The 23,571-nt window shown below is 40.4% G+C and overlaps 1 protein-coding gene across 2 annotated transcripts in view; it reads left to right on the top strand.

Annotated features, from left to right (window-relative positions):
- The window catches only part of DIS3L2 (DIS3 like 3'-5' exoribonuclease 2), a 455,603-nt gene that overhangs the window by 359,040 nt on the left and 72,992 nt on the right, over positions 1-23,571 (top strand). For both annotated transcript variants that reach the window (XM_063442837.1, XM_063442838.1), the window contains exon 14: positions 6,366-6,445. In XM_063442837.1, the coding sequence (XP_063298907.1) occupies positions 6,366-6,445 (80 nt within the window). The remainder of the gene's footprint in view (positions 1-6,365; positions 6,446-23,571) is intronic.

Below are 23,571 nucleotides of genomic sequence, written 5' to 3'. Positions count from 1 at the left end.
TTTAAACTGTTTTTAACTGGTGCTTTATCAGCTGTAATGTGAATTCTCCTTTTGTGAATTTTTCTCAAATACTTGTAAGTTTTTTTTTGTTGTTAATATCTTGCGTTATAGCTACATTTGTATAGCTAATGTATAAATAATGTATGCAATGGCTATATCTGATTGATGTGCTACATCTGATAGCTGTGTTCCTACAGCACTATGAAATTTCCCTATCCATCCTTCTGGTCTTGGGTGACTGTTAGGAAAACAAGAACGCATTTTAAATTTTGTGTTTCAAAGTTATTGCTTGGAAGTCATTCCCAGCGTGACCTCCTTACACTCATGCCTGACATAGGAAGAGGACTCGTTGCACGCACTATCCATCATTCAGTTCTGCCTTTCTAGCAGATTGAATGATGTCATGCCCTTTCTACGCTCTTAGATGCCGTGATCTGTACTCCCTTAAGTAAGATCTTGACAGGTGAAGATGAAACAGAACTTTGTTGTGCTTTGCCGATTATTAAAGAAATAAAAGTAGAATAAACTTTGGGGAGAGGCTGGCATGATTTGGCACCATCTGTGTCATTATTAGGTTGAAATATGTTTAAGGGGAAATTTACATTTGGTTTGCAAAAAAACTGACTTGAACAGGTATATGAACAGTATATGATGGTCTGCATCTGGCACCACTCAACATAAATAAACAGGTTGTCACTTCACCATGTATGTTGTCACTTCACCAGCTGTGCCAGATTGGATTTAGATTCATGAAAAGGCAGGCCGACAGACTTCACACAGGAAGAGAAATATAATTGCATATAATGTAATGATAAAAAGTTGTAGCTCTGGACCACCCTGCGGATGGTTTAACAGAGGGGGGAGTGAGACGTGTGACTCAGAATTGTGCACATTCTTATGGTATTTTAAGATTGCTTCTAGGATTGCATAGGTGATGTGTAAAGGTTGATACATACGAATGTTTGAGTATAAAGTTCTACAGAAAGCAAGTTTTATAAAATAAGATTGGCATGGTTGCAGCAGGTAAGCATGTATGTGGACAATGATTACAATTGTGTTCAGTGCATGCTGCTTCTTGAGCAGAGCCACAGAGCATCATTTTTACTTGTGGATAGCTACAAATTAAATATACTACTGCAGCACAATAGTTATGCTCTGACTATTGAGGTCATGACTGGATGAATTGGCAAACCCTGCATTGTAGTGATCTTCTATTGTAATTATTATATAGCTGATAATATAATTGGTTGAGTAGTTCAATGGTAATTACTGCTGAAGGTTGTCAAACTTGAGGCCAGCGGGCCGCATGTGGCCCACAATAAATATATTTGCGGCCCACCTGCCCTGGGGGCCGCCTTATGCTGTGAGTGCAACCAGCCACAAGACAGGTCGCAAGCTTAGCCTCCACAGTTTATCGCGTGCTCCCGCAAGAGGGCAGAGTGGCTGTCTATCTGCACAGCAGGCCAGACACTCACCTTTCCTTCCTACTCGCAGTGCCAGAGGAGCGTCTGGCCTGCTTGGACTGAGAAGAGCAGAGCTGGAAATGGAGGACGTTCCTCTTAAGGTAGGGGAAGAAGGGCTTGGGGGACCTTCCTGTGTAGTGTGTTAAACTGGGGAGGGGGCAGTGTGTTAAATTGGGGGAGGTAGTGGGCAGTGTATTAATTTGAGGGAGGGGGCACTGTATTAATTTGGGGGGGGATGCGCCAGTGTATTTAATTGGGGGGCGAAGAGGGGCTATGTATTAGTGGTGGGGGAGGCAGTGTATTAAATTAGGAGTAGGAGGGGGCAATGTATTAAAGTTGTGATTGGGGTGGCAGTGTATTAGAGTGCTGGGAGGGGGAGCAGTGTATTGGATTTGTGGGCAATGTATTAGAATGGGAGGGGGGCAGTGTATTTGTGGTGGGAGTGGAAGCAGTGTGTTAAATTGGGGGAGGGCAGTGTATTCGAGTAAGCGGCAGTGTATTAGAGTGGAGGGAGGCAGGCAGTTTATTGGATTTGTGGGCAATGTATTAGAATGGGGGGAGGAGACTGTATTAGATTGGATCTGCATGAAGATGCTGAACGCTCCCCATGGAGATGCTATTTGACCATGCAACTTTTTGCCATACATGCACAATAGGCTCCCAATGCTTTCAAATGGAAAAGCATTGGATTGGCTTAGATCATAAAGTTTGTTCTCAGCCAAAGTGAAGAACACACTCATAGGACTTCAAAATCAACAAGATAACGTGATTTGTTTTTTTTACAGCTGTGCAACAACATACATTCACCATTTCAGTCCAATTACCAAACTTTTCATATGTCAAGGTAGTTGGACTGAAACATTGATTACATGCAAATGCACGCCTCCTTAAAATAAATTTACTCTTTTGTTTTCTTTGAAGCCCTACGAGTGTGAGGACCTCCAGTGTCAGGCAACTTTTTTTTATACTGTACTTTTCTAAATAAGCCTACATTTCTATGAAAACGGGGGGGGGGGGGGGAAGGGGGGGGGGTGTGGTTTGCGGCCCACAAACACATAAACCTGGGTTATTTGGCCTGTGTTAGCCTTTGAGTTTGACATGCTTGTATTACATCAATACATTATTATTTTTTTTAATTTTCCATTGTCTTATGTGCAGATGCATTTGGTTTTATGAGAGTGTAGGTTTGCTACTCTACCTGTTTCCTTGAAAGGGGCATTTTGAGTACCTTAACCCCTTAAGGACCAAACTTCTGGAATAAAAGGGAATCATGACGTGTCACACACGTCATGTGTCCTTAAGGGGTTAATCACTACAGCTCAGTGTTGTGGTTTGGCCAAAAATGACTCCTTCGTAGGAGAGTCATTGGTAGTGTGCTAACCAAAATTTTTGCCAAACTGTGACACAAAAAAGGACAGTACTTATAAAATTCTGTCCAAGAGTGTTTTTGTTTAATGTGGGCTTAGAATAAGCTGAGCATATGTGTTCCAAATAATATTTTATTTATTTCTGTGTTGCTATGGCTAACCTGAAAGGTACCACCGCTCTATACAGCAAATACTGATGTGATGTTTGTATTAAGTGTGTGTATATAAATGTACTCGTTTTTTTATTTTTTAGTTTCTTACTCAACAGTGCATCTAGTTCAATCATTCTGATCAGAGATTTCTAAAATTGTTTAAAATATTGCTTTGAAAAAGGGTGCATATGTTAAAAATGTACAACACAACCACCTCAAGCGAATACGTTTCCATAAGTATAAATTTAAATTGTCTGTGACCCCCTTGCCATACCTTGGGGGGCCGTATTAGGGGGTAATAATGTCATTGACTTCTAGATGGGTAGTGAAGGTCCATAATTAGGTTATTAATTTAAGAGGTTTCCTATGGGTGTTTTTTTTTTTTCTTCTGTAGAACTACACTGTTCAAGGACACAACCTATCTTTTCTTTAAATTGTGCTGTTTCCCCAATTCAGTTGATAAAGAGGTGAACTAGCTCCCAGGCCTTTATGGAGCCTTCTGGTGTCAGTGATGAATGTGTAAAGTTTGAAACTAAAAGAGCATCAATGTGAATGAATTGTTCTCAGGACATGGAGAGTGTGGATTACAAAAGTAGGGTGCACTTTTTTTTTTTTCCTCCAAGTCAGTAGTCAACAGCCCTCTGGGTTGTGACACATGAGGGAATAGATTCCTGCATCTCAGAGGAAGCCTCCTGCTGTGATTTAGAAAACGGGCAAAACAATGGCACTTTTGGGAAATGATCCTGCAGTTTCAATGCACTGTCTTATACAAAATCCATGCAACATCTTAATTCCATTTAAACTGAGATGACATTCTGAATGCTGAAAACATAAAAAAAAAGTTTGAAATCAGCAGGCTTTAAACAAAATGATCCTTTGGCAACTCAGATACTCTGAATTCCAGGATCCGTGGCTAATCATTTTGAAGGGTGACCCCTATCTGCATTAACCACTCATTGTGCCAGAGTGGTTTTGTGTTGTGCTTGAGTGATGTTACATATTGTGATTCAGTCATGCAGGCAGCAATTATCACACATTACCCTTCCACTCTAGTCTACAATGAGCCGACCAGTCTCATTTACAAAGTGTAATGAATGTTTTTCCCCCACCCTCTTACTTTTTTGTCTTTGTTTTTTTATAATAGGCCATCAGTGTCTCTCTTTATAAATTCGAAATGGCTGCCTTCAATGAATGCCACTTTGTTAGAACCTTGTTTTTGGTCTTTCTGACATTGTATGGGACTCATGAATGGTAGTGTCAGGACTGGATAGATAGAAGTGTTTTATGAACATCAACAAAATGTTAGAATAGCAGACACCACCCAAAGGTTCCTGTGTATGCTTTAGGGTTATAAGTGTTCATTGTGATCATATATTTTGTTTGATGTTTTTATTGAATTTGCATTATTTTGAAAAGACTTAAAGTGCACATGATTGTCATAGTCTATTGTAGTAGTTATGATGCAAAGAGCCTACAAGTGCTGTCCCCCAGTTATGTGCCCGTGCGATAAAGTGGTTATGATGACCCTTTAAAAAAAAAAAAGTCAAGAAGTTGTATAAAAGAACAATAAGGAACACATGGTACACTACCAGAATCATCTGTATAATATTTCATTGTTTGCTCTCAGGTGTAGAAACAGTTTGCTGGTACGTGTGCAGTTTATATTAGAATCAGAATTTGGTTATCCCACAGACAGACCTAGTAATTGATTAGTTAAGCTTTTTGCCGTGAAGGAAATATGTTTGGAGTCCTGCACCAAACACACTCAGTGATGAGCATTTGACATGAGATCTATTAATCATCCTGAGTGTTAAGAAGCTTAGACACTTCTCTGTGGCTATTCAGGCTATGTCACTGCTATAGTATGCACCTGAAAAAGTTTGCAATTCATAAAAGGATCCTATTAATCACTGTTGAGCCTTTATAGCAAGTTCATAGTAGGGGCTGTATAATTATGAATAAAAGACAGAATCTGAAGGGAAGGCGTGCCCAGGAGGCAAACAAAATAGCCATGTGTCTATTGGTTCAGGTAAGCAACAGTTAAGTAAGCCACTCATAATATTCTGCAGAACAAGGTATTTCCTAATGTAGCACAGACAGCAGATCTCTTAAATTCATGTGTTGATTCATAAAAGTCAACTTGCTTAAAAAAAAATATACAGCTGGGCGTTTGGCCAAGTCTTCTGGGGACCATTATTTCCAGATGAACTTTGCCAAACACTGGTGCTATTGAATGTCTTTTAGTGACCAGTGACCAAGAATCTAAGCTCTGCTGAGTTGTACCCAAATTTCCTATTCTAGCAATAGGTTTAATCTCCTGTTGCATGTGAAATAAAGGTACGCATTTTCCGTCAGATTATTTTATCATTTGCTCTAAAAAAAAAAATCAAAGCTTGATGCTTTCTGGAAAATGCCTTTTGAGACTGAACAGCAAAATGAAAATGCAAACACTGGTCATCTAGTTTTAAGGGTTTTGTTCGATGGAAATCTTATACATTTTTGTTAATTTAATAGAACCTCCAGTCCATGTACTTGACCTGATTGTTTGGGAATTGAATTGTTTGCAAAATGCCTCAACATTTTATATTTTTCCCCCTGAGCGGCAAGTGCTTCTTTTCAAAAGTTTCAACATTATCTTTTATAGATGTATAAAGGAAACAAGCTGGCAGGATTCAGCCTGGAACGTGGCAACCAAAAATATTTTGTTATAGGCTCTCATACATTATAATTGGATTTAGGAACAAATGCCTCAAGCACTTATTAACCCCTGCAGAATTTTTTCTCTTTTGAAAAAAATAAATACCTTAACACAAACTTGGCGCTAAATTGTTTAATGTAGACTAGGGACAAATTGTCATAGTACCTAATGCAGATAAACTTGTCTTCCTGCTTGAGTAATGTGAATGTGCAGGGGCGGTGAGGAGAGCTTTCAATGGCAAACTTATTTTAGATATTCAGTATCGAACACTATTCCCTAAATGTCATGCATTGGGGTAATGGGTTGGGTAATGCCATTTGCAATCTAATCCCAAACTCTGGATGAAACTGACTGAAGCACTGGCTGAGAAATTTTCTCTGTTGGATAAGAACAAACACAGTAGCTATAGAGTGGCTCAGTTAATGTTTGTTTATATTTTGAGTATTGCAAAGCCTAGATCAAATAAAATCAACCCCATGTGAACATAGTATAGATTATCCTTAGACCACTTGTAGTATGAAAAATGTAAACCCACATTTATTCACTTAACATGCCATCACTAGATAAATGCTTGTTTTCCCTTTCGTATGGTCCTCACTGCTAGTATTACTAATTTTATACTTTATAAATATGTGGAATATTGTTACATTTTAGTTCAAGACACTAATAAATTGCTTTTCTACAGCTTAAATTGGCGTTTACCCTGGATAAAGAAAGTGGGATGCCACAGGGATGCTACATTTACAACTACAGAGACAGCAACAAGTAAGTTTATATCTGCACTATTGTATTCAGCTGGAAATCTATGGTTACATGTCTTTGGGATAACTCTTAACTAAATAACGTTTAACTTCAAGCATGTAGGGTTTTGCATGTTAAACTGCCAACCATCAAGCCTTAGAGGGATGAACAAGTGAAATGGAATCAAGACCTAAATCACTGTTTACCAAACCTGCACTCAAGGCATGCAAACATTCTAAAATTTGTGCTTTCCTGTTCCAATAGTGAGTTGGTCAAATCCCTTACGGTTAGTGTGCCTTGGGGACTTTGTTGGGAACCGCAGGTCTATACATTATGGCCTGAGTGTGTGTACTCTTGATTTCCCCCCAGGTATGTGCCATGAATGCACAGAACAGAACTTGGGAGTTTAGGAGTAGAGCATGTGCTTAAAATGTATTGAAGTAGCCATTACATAAAAAATTCTCCTCTTTATTTCTAAAACTAAATACAGAGTAGGATGATTTTATTATGCCAGAGAAAAAAGGGGTTCAGGGATTTTGCCACATTAAAGGGACACTGTAGTCACTAAAGCAGTTTTGGTGTATACATTATGTCCCTGCAGTCTCACTGCCTGGCTCTCTTCCCATTAGGAGTAAAATATTGTTGTTTTTTGTTTGTTTTTTACACAATCTTTATTTACAGTTTTATATAGAAAGATATACAGTATAATGCAGTATTGCAAGCGTAAATGAGACCGAGATACATATGTTTTAGCATATACAAACAAACAACATTAGGCCACTAGGTCATTATCCTCAACATATTAGGAGATATCAAGCAGCTGTACCAAGTTGATAGTACCATTGATGTCAGGGAAAACAAGTTCGGTGTTTCTACTTTTGTATATACGTCGCCCAGACCAGTTATGCCTCTTTTACTCATCAATTAACCCTGAGACAATTTGTAGCTATTGTCGTAAGAGTTGCCGTGTTTCCACGTCAGAGTAGTAGCCTGAATAAAAAGTTGGGGATGGGGGAGAAGTGGGGTGTGTATGGGAGAGGTAAGAAAACAGTGGAGGTGAAAGAAGAAAAACAGGGGGGAGGGGGAGGAAGAGAGGAGGAGTGGCAGATGACTTGAGACCCCAGACCCACCATAGATGGAAGGGGAGCCCTCCGCACACTCAAATGGGCCATTAAGGCGTGATGTAACCCATCCACCTGTCTCGCTGATGGGCCTGGAGTTCCATCCCAGTTGTGCCGCTATGGTTTAGATTTTCTAAGTCTGTCGTCTGGACAGGAAGTCAATGCAAGGAGTGCATCTCTGCAGGCAGCTTTTCGTATTACCCTTTAGGGAAGCCGCACGCGTTTCCTTTGCATGGATCTCCTCCACCTTCGCCATCCACTGTTGGAGGGTGGGCACCGTAGTGGAGCACCACCTAGCCAGGATCAGCAGTTTAGCTGCATTTAAAAGATGTTTGGTTAGCGACTTCTTATACCTCGAGAGAGGCATTGTGGTGTGGTGGAGGAGCATCTGGAGAGACTGGAAAGGCATTGTGGTGTGGTGGAGGAGCATCTGGAGAGACTGGAAAGGCATTGTGGTGTGGTGGAGGAGCATCCAATATGTCTTTGCTCGTTGTATGGACCTCAGTCCAGTAAGGGATTAGTTTTCTGCAACATCACCAAATGTGGAGATCAGAGCCCACGTCCTTCTCACATCTCCAGCAGGCGTCAGAGACCTCAGAAAGCATACGATGGAGTTAATTCGCTTTGTGTATGCAGCTCTAGTCACACCTCCCTGCATGTAACTTGCACAGCCTGCCTAAACACTTCCTGTAAAGAGTCATCTTATGTTTACACTTCCTTCATTGCAAATTTGGTTTAATTCAGAATATATTGTATCCCTGTATTTGGTGACTATAGTGTCCCTTTATCCCCTTAACATTGTTCTATGCCGTCCTCATTATAATGGGCTTTAAAGCCATTGCTGCGACATAAAATGCCATAACTGCTTTCTACCCCAGGAGCCAGGAGAAATTTATCTCTTCTGCGATCCTCTTTGTGAGGACTGCCTTCCCCCAGCAAATCAGGCCCCTGGGGGCTATGTGGTCGCTCTCAAAGAGCGATCACATGGCCCCCTATAGCTGGCTGTGGATCTGCCTGCAGGGGGACTGCCTGGAATGTCAGACAGTACCCCTGCTGGTGGGTAGTGTAAATTTTTTTTTATTAAACATGTAAAATAAATTAAGTGTGTGTGTGTATATATATATATGTGTATATTTCTACATATAGGTATGTATATGTGTATATTTTACATCTTATATAATACATCTTATATATGTAACGTCATATGTAGTGTATTTTAATATAATTACATATATTGGTATTAAAATAAACTTAGATTGAAATTACATATGATATATAATACATATTATATTTATATATACATATAATTACAATAATAAATATTAAATTAAATCAATTTTGCATACATATGTAATTTCATTCTAACTGTATTTTGTTTATATATATATATATATATATATATATATATATATATATATATATATATATATATATATATGTGTGTGTAACAATACTTGGAATGAAATTCTATATATATCTGTATATAATACAAATAACTGCATACATATCTATATATAGATATATAGACAGAGATGTATATATAATTACATAAATGATTGCATAACTATACACATAGAATTTAAATTTATATATTAAAATTCTAAATATCTTTAAGGAATCTTTTAACATAATTGCGATTTAATTAATTAATTTGATTGACGTGTCTGATTTCCCAGGCAGCAAGTGCAGAAAATAATTTGCAAGCACTCTAACCCTGTAACTTTCCAAGACACCATAAAACCTGTTCATGGGGGGGGGGGGGGGGGTACTTTTACTTGGGAGACTTTGCTGAACACAAATATTAGTGATTCAAAATGATAAATTGTATTACAGCGATGTCGTTTTCAGTAAAAGTGAAGTTTTTGTTGCATTTTTCACACACGAACGGCACTTTTACTGACTATTATTGTTGTAATTTGTTTTACTGTTTTGAAACACTTAGGTTTTGGAAAGTTGGAGAGTCAAATATAAGGCTTGTATTTTATTTATTTTTCACTGAAATTTGCAAAAGTAGACAACCCAAGGTATTGCAAATGGGGTATGTCCATTCATTTTTAGTAACCACTTAGTCACAAACACTGGCCAAAGTTAGCGTTCGTATTTGTTTGTGTGAAAAAAGCAAAAAACATCAAATATTTGGACAGTGTTTGTGACTAAGTGGCTACTAAAAATGACTGCACATACCCCATTTGCAATACCTTGGGTTGTGTACTTTTGCAAATGGTATGCCATCATGGAGGTAATTCTCATTCTTGGGCTACCACACGGTCTCAAAGGTAACATTACTAATCTGGCAAATTCTCATGAGAAAAAAATGGAATGTGCTATATTTCACCCTGTAACTTTGCAAAACACTGTAAAATCTTTTAATGGGGGTACTGTTGTACTCGTGAGACTTTGCTGAATAAAAATATGTGCATTTTATTGCAATAAACGCTAACAATATTATGACATGTACATCTAAAATGTCAGGAGGAACTACATTTTTTTTTGAAAAAAATCTTAATTTCTCAGTTTTATTTTTATTTTATTCATAAAACATTTTCATATATGAATAGTTCATGAGAAATTAAAGCCCTGTTTCTCCTGAACAAAATGATGTATAATAAGTGTGGGTGCACTTAATGAGAGAGGTGAATTATTGTTGAACAGACATATAGCGCAAATTCCAGTTTTTGTTTACATTTTGTTTTGATCAGAACGTGTACTATTGACTCCGTCATGAAGGGGTTAATATAGTGAATTAGAATCTGTTTATGACTAGCATAAATGGTAGTATGACTAGGCTTTTAAAAGTAAAATTTAAAAAAAAACGAAGTCCTTTATAAGAATTCATATACTTAGGAGCTTAGTTTGATACTTTCATCTGTGGTTCAGTAGGGACTGTAGAAAATAATTAGTGATAATTCAGGATTATTCTAGCTTTAGTGATTACATTTTATTAAAGACATGAGGCAAATATTTGCTTTAACCTTCTTTACTGAACCTCCCAGCAGCAAAGAAATAGTTAAACCTATAGAGAGAAAAAAAAATCAACCAATCAGGACAGATCTTAGAACATAACAGTCTGTCAGGTTCCTCCCAACTCCTTTCTTGATGCAGCCAATCATACGTGTAATCATACGTGTAATCAACCGTGTAAGCTTGAGTGATCAATTAACCATGTAAACCAGAACAGAACCGATACTGGAGACCAATGGAACGTAGTCTTCGTGGCTCATGCAGACAAACTTCACACTAAAAAGACAGAGCAATATTGTGAAAGTATAGTCACTTGGACTGGGTGTCTGCAAGATATATACATAAACAGATATACCCCATGGATATCACGAGTATAAAACTTTTGCAAAATCTGAAATAGCCAGAACTAGGTAGATTAAGAATCACCTAACCAGAGCAAACAGAAACTAGGCAGTTTCATATAAAGTCTTACGAGAAACCTAGAAAATAAGAGTATACTTGACCTGAAAATATCTGGGATGGGATGCCAATAGGGTGGGAAAATATTCGCCTCCTGTCTTTAATAAAATTTAGATTATTCAGTCACTAAAGCTAGAATAATGCCGAATTTTATGGCAAGACAGGAGGCTTCATTTTTTGCTGTTTTAAAGCATGGAAACCAAAGAAAAAGAAGCATGGGACGACTGAAGGTAAACACTCTAGACCACTCAGCAGATGATAGGATGTCTGTAAGGGATCTCCCGGCCATAAAGGCGGAAGAGGCGGCAGCGCCTCTGAATGAGCTCCAAAAGAAGAAGCTATGCTCGCCAAAGCGAGAAGCCACTTAATCCAGTGGGCAATCGTGGGACAAAACACTGGCTTGTGTGGTCGCACATATGAGATAAACAGTGGGCCCGTAGGGGTGCGTAGAGGTTACATAGAGGAGACGTAGTGTTGGACACAACTAGCAACGTAGAGAGATGGCTTGTCTGAAAAGTAAGGGTAATTAAGGAATTTGTTTTAGTGCGGTGAGAAATGTTGAAATGTACACCTTTAGGGAGTGATATCAATAGCGTGGAAGTCAAATGCTTGAATATCTCACTCTTCTAAAAGAAACTAAGCAGAGAAGAAGAGTTAACTTGGCCGACAGTGAGAGTGCTTTGTTGGGTGGCCAAGCCTCCAGGAAGGACAAAACAAGAGCAACATCCCAAAAATGTGAATATTTTGGGACAGGAGGTCGAGCAAAACGAATGCCAGGCAACAGTCTAGAGAGAGGGGGATGTTTACCTATTACAGCAATGTCAATGGGGCCATGAGCTGCCGAATTGCTGAGCGAAACACATTAATGGATCTGTAGGATTTACCTTCATCAAAAAGAGAGGACAGAAAGTTAATCAAAGAAGCTGGATCAATACCCCTTTCAAAACACCAGCAACTCCAAACTCGCCAGGCCGAGAAGTAAGCGTATCTAGTCCCGGGGGCCCATGAGTCCCATAAGAGTTATATAGCAGTCTCCGAAAGTCCTGTGACATTCCAGGATCCTCTGAAACAGTCCAGGCCACTAGCTGGAAATGACCCTGCAACGCGAGAGAGTGAAAGTTGCCTGCAGGATCCTTGAGAATGTGCGTGGCAGGTAGCAGTAGTGGGTAATCCACTGACCTCTCTGAGAGATTGGGGAACCATGGTTTGGTACGCCACAATGGGGTCAGCAGTGTTTTTTTTGGTCCCCAGAGTCCTGAGATGATGGAGAGTGTGAAGGATCATGGAGAACAGAGGGAAAGCATAAGCTTCGGTCATTGGCCAAGGTTGCAGGAAGGCGTCTACTGCCAGAGAGGTCGGATCTGGCAACCAACTGAAAAAGGCGTCCGTCTGACAATTCAGACGAAACGCAAATAGGTAGAGGTTGAATGGACCCCGAAGAAGATGGAGACGGTAAAAGACGTGTGGGTCTAGTTGCCAGTCGCTGGAGTCTCTCCAGTGTCGAGAGAACCAATCTACGACTAGGTTGTCTGAACCAGGTAGATACTCCACTCGAAGGGAAATGTTCCTGTCCAGACAAAATTGGTATAATTCTTTTGTGAGGTCTGAGCATTTTGGAACGGGATCACCCAGAAGGCTGGCATCTGACTCTAGGATATAATCTGGTTGCGAGCCGAAGATAGCTCTCCCGTTCCACGCATCCATATGGTGTAGCCACCAGTTCAGTTCGAGTCGGACTTCATCCGTCAGTGAGATCTGTTGATTGTAAGATGCAGAGTGACCTAAAGAGTTCACTAATAGTTTAACAGTAACAACAAAATGTACCCGCAGGGGGAAATGAATAGTTACGGTTTAACAGAGCTGCAGTTCTGATCGGGCATGGATCACAGAGCAGAGAGCTGTCATGAATAAGGCGCGAACGGGAAAACAAACCGCCAAACAAAAGATGGCCGTTGGCATGAAGGAGGAAGGCGGGATCTGCGTATCATTAAATGACTTGAACAAAGGGCGGTACAGAAATAGATCTCGGGCGTGATCATAATGGACCGCAGCCACAGCAGTGGCGCAGTGTGAATAAAATCTCACCAAAAAAACGATTAGTAAGGCTTACAAGTCTAAATAGTTAGACATAAAATAAAATCACAGGGAAGGGAATGGACAGTGGGCTGACTTGAGAAAGGTCGGTGTCCTAAAGGGCTAGATAAAGTAAACACACAAATTACCTCATGTAAGAACATACAGAAAAAAGTTAAAGGAGTCAAAATATCCATGGAAAAACAAAATAATGCATGTCAATAATATATATTGGAGAGAGCTATAATTGGAATAGACTCACCTGGGTGGCAAGCAGCAAAGAAAGAGGATTTGGGAGGAGCCTGACAAAACTATGTTCGAAGATGTGTCCTGATTGGTTGTTTTTTTTCTATATGTTTAACTATTTCTTTGCTGGGAGGTTCAGTAAAGAAGGTTAAAGCAAATATGAAGCCTTCTGTCTTGCCATAAAATTACTTTGATTTCTATAACATTCTATGCATCAGGGGCGCATAGTATTGAATATACTGAAAATACTTTCCAATAAAGCTCATTGTCTAGCTTGTCCTGCGAGGGGGTTCCTCTCCTTGTCTCATAAGTGCAGTGATTTATAAGCTAGCTCCTTGGAAACTATACTTCTTTGGCAAGTACAAATGTTTGTATGGTTTGAGAATGCTGCACTTCTCTTGGTCGGTCTTTACGAAAGAGGCTGTGCACAGTATTCACCTAACTGAAATTGTTCATAAGCTGATGATCATAAAGTTTCTGCTGTTGGCTTATTTAGCAGTTTTGCTCATCTGATCTCATGAGTTGAACTGCAGCTGGGGCCCTTGCCTCATATCATATAAATACCTGCTGGACAGGGCTTTATGTGATAAGAAACTAAAGAACAGAATGAGAGGTTCCTGATTAGAACCTCTTCCAGGTCTGAGTAGAGCTGATGTATCTGCAGCAGCCCTTAAAGGTGAGTATTGTTTTCGTTTTATAATATTTACGTATTGTTTAACAGATTTAAAAATGGGGGGTGCACCAAGCCTGGAGTGTCCCTTTAATTATTGTACTTGGATCATGTTTAGTCCTATAGACTGTAAGTTTGTTTAAGCAGGACCCTCTTCATCCTATTGTTCCTGTAAGTTTTTGTAATTGTCTCATTTATTGTTAATTCTCCCCCTTTGATGATATTGTAAAGCGCTATGGAATATGCTGGCACTATATAAATACCAGTAATAATAATATTTCCTTAATAGTGGGGGAGAAAAAAGGGCATGGGAGGCATCAAACTTAGAATCAAAATGAGCTAAAAACCTTTATAAATCATCCTTGCTAGAAAGTAGATGACCTTGGCTTACTTTTTACTTTATTTTCAATTCAGCTTCAACACTGAACTTGGTTCGGAAAATACTGCTTTAAAAACCATTTAGAGTCCCTGATGATATTAAAATTTAGCACTAAAACATTTATTTTTATACCAGACTGTAAACTTGCAAAATAAACTGAACAACAGTGCTCATGACATTTGTCTCAATTTCAAACTCTTTTAAAATTTCAATCCATTCTTAGGACGCTCAAAGCAACTGGAAAACAGATGTCAAAGTAATGAACAGTCTGTTAATTTCCCTCGCTAGTAATAAAAACAAATCTAGGCAGGATCTAAATTAATCTGTACTTTCACTCAATCTTTTTGGTCTTCACATTTGTCTTAAACATTCCAGGATTTCCTGATTAAAGAACACCTTTACCCAAGATGACTATATTTGACTTTATTAATAGAAGATATGTCACATTAGCAAATATCAAGGGGACAATAAGAACAGCGTTTAGTAAATTGTGTGTATATATATATATATGTGTATATATATATATATATATATATACACACACACTGCAGAACTCTGTTCATAAACTAGAACTAGTGCAGACAAAGTAAAAACTACCAATTACATACATAAAAACACTGATTTACGGAATCCATGACTTTGATGTCATTTGAATCTAATCTTAAATTTAGAGCTTGCAAACCACTATAACTGAACCCTTTTAGTTGCTGCTGTTCACCATGCAAAGATAAATATAAACATTTAAAATGTTATCATAGGCAAACTTCACAAACATGAGCGAAGGATTAAGGTAAAAAAACAACAAATATTGGTAATCAAAACAATAGCAAGTGCAAGAATACTGAATTATTTCCAGTAGCAGCAACTTGGTGTCATAACCCAAATCACTAAATAAAGATTGATTCTATAAGGTGCGTTGTGACTTTAAGTACATTATAAATATGCATGACTTGAAACCATAAGTAATTTAAACACACTTGTGGCAATAACATGCTTGGTGTGAATGTGGTCACATTGATTACTTACGTAAGCAGTAGTCTACATATTATTGAACATGGGGGGATGAAATATACAAAGTGTAAAACCAAAATATTAAATCATAGGTATAAAGAAATCTTTCAATGCACTCACATTTATAGAGCAGGTAAAGACTGCTCACACTGTAAAGGCTCCAAATCTATCACTCAAAGTTTGGTGCTACTCAATACAACATACACAGAAGTAATGGATCACTTGAAGCAGACTTTATTTGTAGGATAAAATGCACAATCCATGGAGCCCCGGTGCAAAACTGATCCATGGGCACCCCCCCACCCATGGGCGTAGGAACCGGGGGGGATGGGGGGGACGCATCCCCCCCAGCAAATCATGCGGGGGGGACAGGTATGGGGAAATCCCCCCCAGCTCCGCCGCCCCCCCCCTGATGCTGCAGCCGCCCGAGCGCTCTGCAGAGAGCCTCAGGCGGCTGCAGCTTTGCCCGGGCTGGTGCGTCCATGAGAGCGCACCGCCCGGGCGCAGCATGAAGAGAGGAGCTGACAGGAGGGAAGCGCTCAGCGCTCCCTCCTGTCACTCCTTCACTGTAGCGTAGCCGAGCGCTGTATAGTCCGCCGGTACAGGGAGCATCTGTCTCCTGTACCCGGCCGGACTAACAGGAAGTGCACACTGAGTGTGCACTTCCTGTTAGTCCGCCGGGTACAGGAAACAAAAGCTACCTGTACCGGCGGACTATACAGCGCTCGGCCACGCTACATCATAGGTAGGGGAGGGAGGGAGAGAAAGAAACAGGAAGGGGGGAAGAGGGAGGGGGGGGGAATAAAGAAACAGGGAGGGAGGGAGGAAGGGGAAATAAAGAAACAGGGAGGGGAGGGGGGGGGAATAAAGAAACAGGGAGGGGGGGGGGAATAAAGAAACAGGGAGGGGGGGGAATAAAGAAACAGGGAGGGGGGGGAATAAAGAAACAGGGAGGGAGGGGGGAGGGGGGGAATAAAGAAACAGGGAGGGAGGGGAAATAAAGAAACAGGGAGGGGAGGGGGGGGGGGAATAAAGAAACAGGGAGGGGGGGGAATAAAGAAACAGGGAGGGGGGGGAATAAAGAAACAGGGAGGGAGGGGGGAGGGGGGAATAAAGAAACAGGGAGGGAGGGGAAATAAAGAAACAGGGAGGGAGGAAGGGGAAATAAAGAAACAGGGGGGGGAAGGGGGGGAATAAAGAAACAGGGAGGGAGGGGAAATAAAGAAACAGGGAGGGAGGGTGGGGAAATAAAGAAACAGGGAGGGTGGGGAAAGAAGCAGGGAGGGGGGAGAAAGAAGCAGGGAGGGGGGGAAAGAAGCAGGGAGGGGGGGAAAGAAGCAGGGAGGGGGGGAAAGAAGCAGGGAGGGGGGGAAAGAAGCAGGGAGGGGGGGAAAGAAGCAGGGAGGGGGGGAAAGAAGCAGGGAGGGGGGGGGAAAGAAGCAGGGAGGGGGGGGGAGAAAGAGTGACAAGGGAGGGAGAGAGATTGACATCCACCACACACACACACACACACACACACACAATCACACAATCATACCACCCTTACACACACAGAAACACACAATTCATCCTTACACACACTCAATGCACCCCGTGCACACACACACACACACTCACACAATCATGCAACCTTACACACTCAATGCACCCCGTACATACACTCAATGCACCCCTTACAGACGCACACACTGCATCCCGTACATACACAGAATCACACCTTGCAGCCCTTACACATACAAACACAGATTCACACAATGCATTCCTTACACACATATCAGGACATCCCCTACACACTCCACCCCCTGTGAACAAACTCATTGGTGGAACATGAAGGTGGACCCTGGGATCCAGACCTTGAGCTGTGTAAAGGACCCCCAAAAAATGGAGCTGCTTCCCGTTCTCACAGAACATTGATTTTTGTGACCACAGTTACAAACAGCCTCCAGAGAGCCTGTTCTACACCAGACCAGTGGAGCCAGACTGCAGCTAGAGCCCATCATCATCCTCATCTGGTTGTAAGTAGGCAATCTAGCATATTATTCGTTGCACTAATCTCTAATTTACCTCACATTAAAGAAACACTATAGTCCCCAGAAGCACTGCAGCTTAGTGTAGTGGTTCTGGTGTCTATAGCCTGTCCCTGCAGGCCTTTTAATGTAGGCACTCCAGCACTGGCGTTAGTTAACATGGCAGAAAAATAATTGGAAAGGGTTAGAGGGGCTACTAATAAGGATAGGGGAGAGGGGTAGGTAGAAAAATAATTGGAAGGGTTTAGGGGGGCTACTAATATGGATGGGAGGAGGGGGTAGGTAGAAAAATTATTGGAAGGGGTTATGGGGAGTACTAATATGAATGGAAGAGGTAGAGTGGGTTCTAATATGCATGGAAGGGGTTAGGGGGGTACTAATATGCATGGAAGGGGTAGGGAGTTAATGTGCGTGGAAGGGGTAGGTGGAGTTCTTTTGTGCATGGAAGGGGTAGGGGTGGTTCTAATATTCATGGGAAGGGTAGGGGTGGTTCTAATCAGGAGGATCCCGGCGCTGTATCCGGGTAAGTAAAACCCCTTCCCTGTGGTGACCCTTTAATGTTGTTATTATTTAATCATTTATATAGCGACTGCAAATTCCGTAGCGCTGTACAATGGGATAAACAACTCCTAGTTTACGGAATAAGAATATACCCGGCGAGTAAAAATGCTATCCCCCCCAGATTTTTTTGGGTTCCTACGCCCATGCCCCCACCAAGACAGAGACACTGTCTGTATCGGACGGCCAGACACTTACAAATTACTTGCCATGCTTCCTGGTGTCGGAGGGTAAGGAATCCCGATGTGTGCGTGATGACTTGTTTCACTGTCCCTGCAGCTTTCTCAGATCACTCACCATCCAATGTCTCACTATTTTTTCATTTTTTTTACAATTCTTTATTTTTGCAGTGCATAGTTTAGCAGACATGCGTGCATAGACCATTTACAATATGACCAGATAGAAATGCAACAGTACTATGACCTATCAAGAGTTTACTGCACTGTTATTGTTTTTTTTTTAGATAAGGAACAAGGTAGAGTGGAAGCTGTCTCAATGTAGTTCTCAATAGATATATGCTGATTTTATTTGTTAGTTTGTCATCCGGTGTTTCGGCTTGGCGGTGTTCCGTGAGGGGCCAGGTTCGGAGACAAAGTTGTAGTGACAGACCTTTTCATCTGCTGCTGGGTTCTATTCCAGAATTGCCTTCAAAAGTGCTCAAATGCCACGGGTATGCGGTCTTCTTGTGTGGCCCAGGTCGTAGGATTCAGGGTTGCTAAGGGCATAGTGTCGGCGGCAATCTTTGTTCACGGATTTCAGGAATTTCGAATGATAGTGACATTGGAGTGTGTGAGTAATCTGAGGGTGCTGCAAGGACGGCTAAATGAGTCCTCACGCACACATTCGTACATATCAGGACACCTCTCTCCCCAACCTCCGGAAGCACAGCAAGTAATTTGGAGCACATTGAAAGCGTTTGACCGACGCGGACGCTGAAGATTTACTCTGATCATAGCCAAATCTGAATCACGGAAGTAATAGAGGATTGTAGTTTACTGTCTGTGCATTTTAACATACTAATAGTTTGCTTCAAGTGATCCGTCACTTCTGTGTATGTTGTATTGAGTACCACCAAACCTGAAATAATATATTTGGAGTAGAAAAGAGACTCAGGTAGAGAGACAGTGTCAGGTTGCTAGTGATAATTGGGGGGTAACCCCTATGAAAAGTAAATAAATTAGAAAATAGATCTAGATACTCGTACCCCAAAGTTGTACGAAGAGAGGTGTCTTGTAGGATAAACCTCTATCACTTCTCTGTATGGAGCGAGTATATATTTAGCAACCCATTCACAGTATACGTAGATTATCTAAAATATAACCTTTAATAAATCATTAAAATTAGTATTGAGAAATGTAGCTCTAGTAGAAAAAATATATATATGCACAACAAAAACAAAAAAGGCTAAAACAAGGCTGTAACGGCTAGCCTTTATTACTGTAAGGGCTAAATAGCCTCAGTCTGTTTGCAGCGGTGGTGGTAGAGGAAAACAATATATATTTGTAATAGTATAGAGGTAGTTAAATTGTCAAAGTTTAGACTTTAACCCCTTCCTCCTACCAAAAAACTCGCCACCCTTGGGGTAAACAAACCCAAGTAAATCCAGATTTGTCCCCCCTCTTGTTTGCTGCAAAAATAGTCACAGCAGCTGGAACACTTAAATAGTGATCAGCGTAACACACAGGGCTGAATGGTGACCAGAAGTAAAACCCTGGTCTCAACCTTCAAATTACTACTCTCTAGCAGAGAGAGTGGTTAGGCTAAGTGTCCCTGCCGCCGGATACACAGAAACAACTAACTGTTTCAATTTCAGTTATTCAAAGGGTTCTCTGGAGGGTAAAGGAAACATTCTATCGGTCCCTAATTCCAAGCTCCATAAAGATTACAATAATAGGTAAACAGGTGTCCCTGCGCTAGAGAATTAACTGGAGAATATTTATAAGAAAACTTCTATCTGTCCCTTGTTTTCAAGCTCCATCTTTAGCTGGTGTTTAGTCTAAAATAAACAGGCGTCCCGACGCGCGTTTCGCCAATACTTGGCTCGTCCAGGGGCCTTTGAATAACTGAAATTGAAACAGTTAGTTGTTTCTGTGTATCCGGCGGCAGGGACACTTAGCCTAACCACTCTCTCTGCTAGAGAGTAGTAATTTGAAGGTTGAGACCAGGGTTTTACTTCTGGTCACCATTCAGCCCTGTGTGTTACGCTGATCACTATTTAAGTGTTCCAGCTGCTGTGACTATTTTTGCAGCAAACAAGAGGGGGGACAAATCTGGATTTACTTGGGTTTGTTTACCCCAAGGGTGGCGAGTTTTTTGGTAGGAGGAAGGGGTTAAAGTCTAAACTTTGACAATTTAACTACCTCTATACTATTACAAATATATATTGTTTTCCTCTACCACCACCGCTGCAAACAGACTGAGGCTATTTAGCCCTTACAGTAATAAAGGCTAGCCGTTACAGCCTTGTTTTAGCCTTTTTTGTTTTTGTTGTGCATATATATATTTTTTCTACTAGAGCTACATTTCTCAATACTAATTTTAATGATTTATTAAAGGTTATATTTTAGATAATCTACGTATACTGTGAATGGGTTGCTAAATATATACTCGCTCCATACAGAGAAGTGATAGAGGTTTATCCTACAAGACACCTCTCTTCGTACAACTTTGGGGTACGAGTATCTAGATCTATTTTCTAATTTATTTAATATATTTGGAGCCTTTACAGTGTGAGCAGTCATTACCTGCTCTATTCATGTGAGTGCATTGAAAGGTTTCTTCCTGTAATTGTACACTGAAAGAATAAGATGCTTACTCTTTGTAATCCTTTACATTTATGTATAAAGCTACTGGATGACAAAGATTTTAGTTACTTGCAGTCTATAGTATGACAAGAGTGTACAATTTCACCTGGATGACCTTAGTTGAAAAGTAAATTATTGCTCTTATTAAAAAGCACACTTTCTGAAAATAAGTTCTGAAGGGGGGTTTTGTGCATCCAAAAAAAAAACAAGCAACACTGTTGATATGCAGTCAATCTGTTCTAAGATATGGGTTAAGATGACTGTAGAAGCTGCCTAGTCCAGAGGTTCCCGTTACATTCCACAAGGCAGTAGGAAGTTCCTATCTCTGCTCAGTGAGAGAGAAAACCTGGACCTTCGCTGTGCACCTTCGTTAAAATGAAGAGTCAGGTCATCTTAATGCTACAGGATACAGAGACCTGTTTTTAACGTTGTAGCTACAGTTAGGATAAACCCTTCATATTCTAGGATGACTATGCACCTGTGCACAAAGCAAGGTCGTTTGAGTCAAGTGCAGAGAAACTCGCGAGACTTGCACAGAGCCCTGATCTCCACCTCATCTAATAACAGTGGAATGAATTGGAATGTCAGTTGTACACCAGACACTCATGTCTAACATCCGTGCAAAATCTTACAAATGCTCTTTTTTGCCTGAGTGGGCATACATTCCCATGGGCATAATCCAGTACCTTGAGGAAATCCTTACCAGAAGTCTTGCCCACAAAGAGGTAGGGCAAATTCATATTAAAGGGACACTATAGTCACCCAGACCGCTTCAGCTCAATGAAGTGGTCTGGGTGCCAGGTCCCTCAGGTTTTAACCCTTCAGATGTAAACATAGCAGTTTCAGAGAAATTGCCATGTTTACATTTGGGGTTAATCCAGCCTCTAGTGGCTGTCTTCCGGACAGAAATGCTTTCCTATGGACACTTTGAATGCGTGTGCGGCACTTGCCGCGCATGCGCATTTGGCTCCGCTGACGTTGGCGGGGGAGGAGAGGTCACCAGCGCCGAGGGAGCCCGGCGCTGGATTAAGGTAAGCTGCTGAAGGGGTTTTAACCCCTTCAGCGCCACGGGAGGGGGACCCGGAGGGTGGGGGCACCCTCAGGGCACTATAGTGTTAGGAAAACCGCTTTGTTTTCCTGACACTATAGTGATCCTTTAATTCCCACGCTTTGTAATGTGATGTTAAACAAGCTCATATGCCATTGCATGCAACGCATTGTGGAAAGTGTAGTCACATTTGCAGGGGTGACAGCAATGGTTCTATCATCTGCAATACAATTTTAGCAAAAGTAGAAGGTAATCTTAACAGAAGTGTATTTTTTTTACTCTATATATCTCTGACAATTTAATCAGCATAATTTACACATTAACATGTATTACTGAAGGTGAGCTTGTCAAAACAGGCCTTCTTGGCATTAATTTTAAAGATGTTCTATCACATGGAATTTCCCTTAAGTTGAGGAGTTTAAAATGATGTTCCCAAGAGATTTCTATATTTGGCTATAGTTACATTTGAAAATGAGTCTATCCAGATTTTAGAGAAGTTTTTGAATCACATGACCATTATTAAAAGGCCAGGGAGTTACTGATTTTAATAAAAACAACCAGAACCTGTGATTTACTGGTTTGGTAATCATGAAGATATTAAATGCTATATTTAAAGTGCCTGAAGATGTTAAATGTCCATGTTGAAAATATTTTGTATACTATATGCAAAGAAGCACAAGGTTCATGTAAATTTGTTTTATTATGGTATAAAGCTTCTGACGGTCAATTTAAATCTATTATCAAAATACCATACTACTGTTTTATGTCATGTTTTATATGCCTTGTTCTGAGATTTCTTACAAAAATAGATCAGTGATTGTGTCCCTTATCTGGTGAAAATGAATCTTAAATTTATTGGAGTAAATCCTTCCGGATTTCTGTCTGTGGTGGTATTTTATTTATTTTCTGTAATGAACTGTAAATGCATTTAATTTGAATGGAAACCTTTTGGATTAGGTCATCCTTAATGCATACTTACTATCCTGTGAACTGTGGACATGGTACCAACTTGACCCTGCAGCCAATTGGCAGTGGGCAAGGAGGGATATTATTGCAGACTGGCCCCAAGAGCCTAAACACATTCATTACCTTATTGTTTGACATGATGTACTGGAACAGGTCACATGATTAAAATGTTTTCCCTATGCATTCTTACATCTTGGAAGGGTGTTGTTATTTAGATTAAGTATGAGATCTGTAATTTTACAGTCTTATTTTCCAAGTATTCAGATCTCCTAGGTTTTTGATACATTTTAATTCTAAGTGACATACATTGTATGGATGTTTACTTTTGTGGGATCAGTTTAATTTGACAAGAGACTAGATATTTTCCTTGAGCAATGTGCTGGATATTAAAATATGCACATTGTGATGTAATGAGAAAGTAAAATGATAGCAGAGACACCATTCAGGTCTTGCTATGTCACAAGCTTCCTGGCAGCTAGCAAGATTGCATGTGAAAAGTAAACACATGCATCATATTATGTGTTATAACTTGTATCTCTCATTGGGTGGTATTATGGAGGCAAATGCTCGTCATTGTTACAGCCTATCATAGCTATAGAGTCATACCAATTAATCTTTATTTTTCCCCTCTCAGTTTGAATGTTTGCTAGTGAATAAGAGCTCAGTTTTTCCCTTTAACATATCCAATGTTTTATTTTTTTTGAGCTACATGAGCAAACAAATATGCATAGCGTCATACATATTATGCCACAAAATATGAATACAATAGACATCTAGTCCAAGCTAATAGTAGTCTTCTGCTCTCATTTACTGTATCTTAAATTACT

Source organism: Pelobates fuscus, chromosome 2 (genome assembly GCF_036172605.1).
Source record: "Pelobates fuscus isolate aPelFus1 chromosome 2, aPelFus1.pri, whole genome shotgun sequence".
In the NCBI taxonomy this organism is placed as follows: Eukaryota; Metazoa; Chordata; class Amphibia; order Anura; family Pelobatidae; genus Pelobates; species Pelobates fuscus.
Note: the sequence above shows the minus strand (reverse complement) of the source record. Positions and strands in the feature narration are given on the sequence as shown.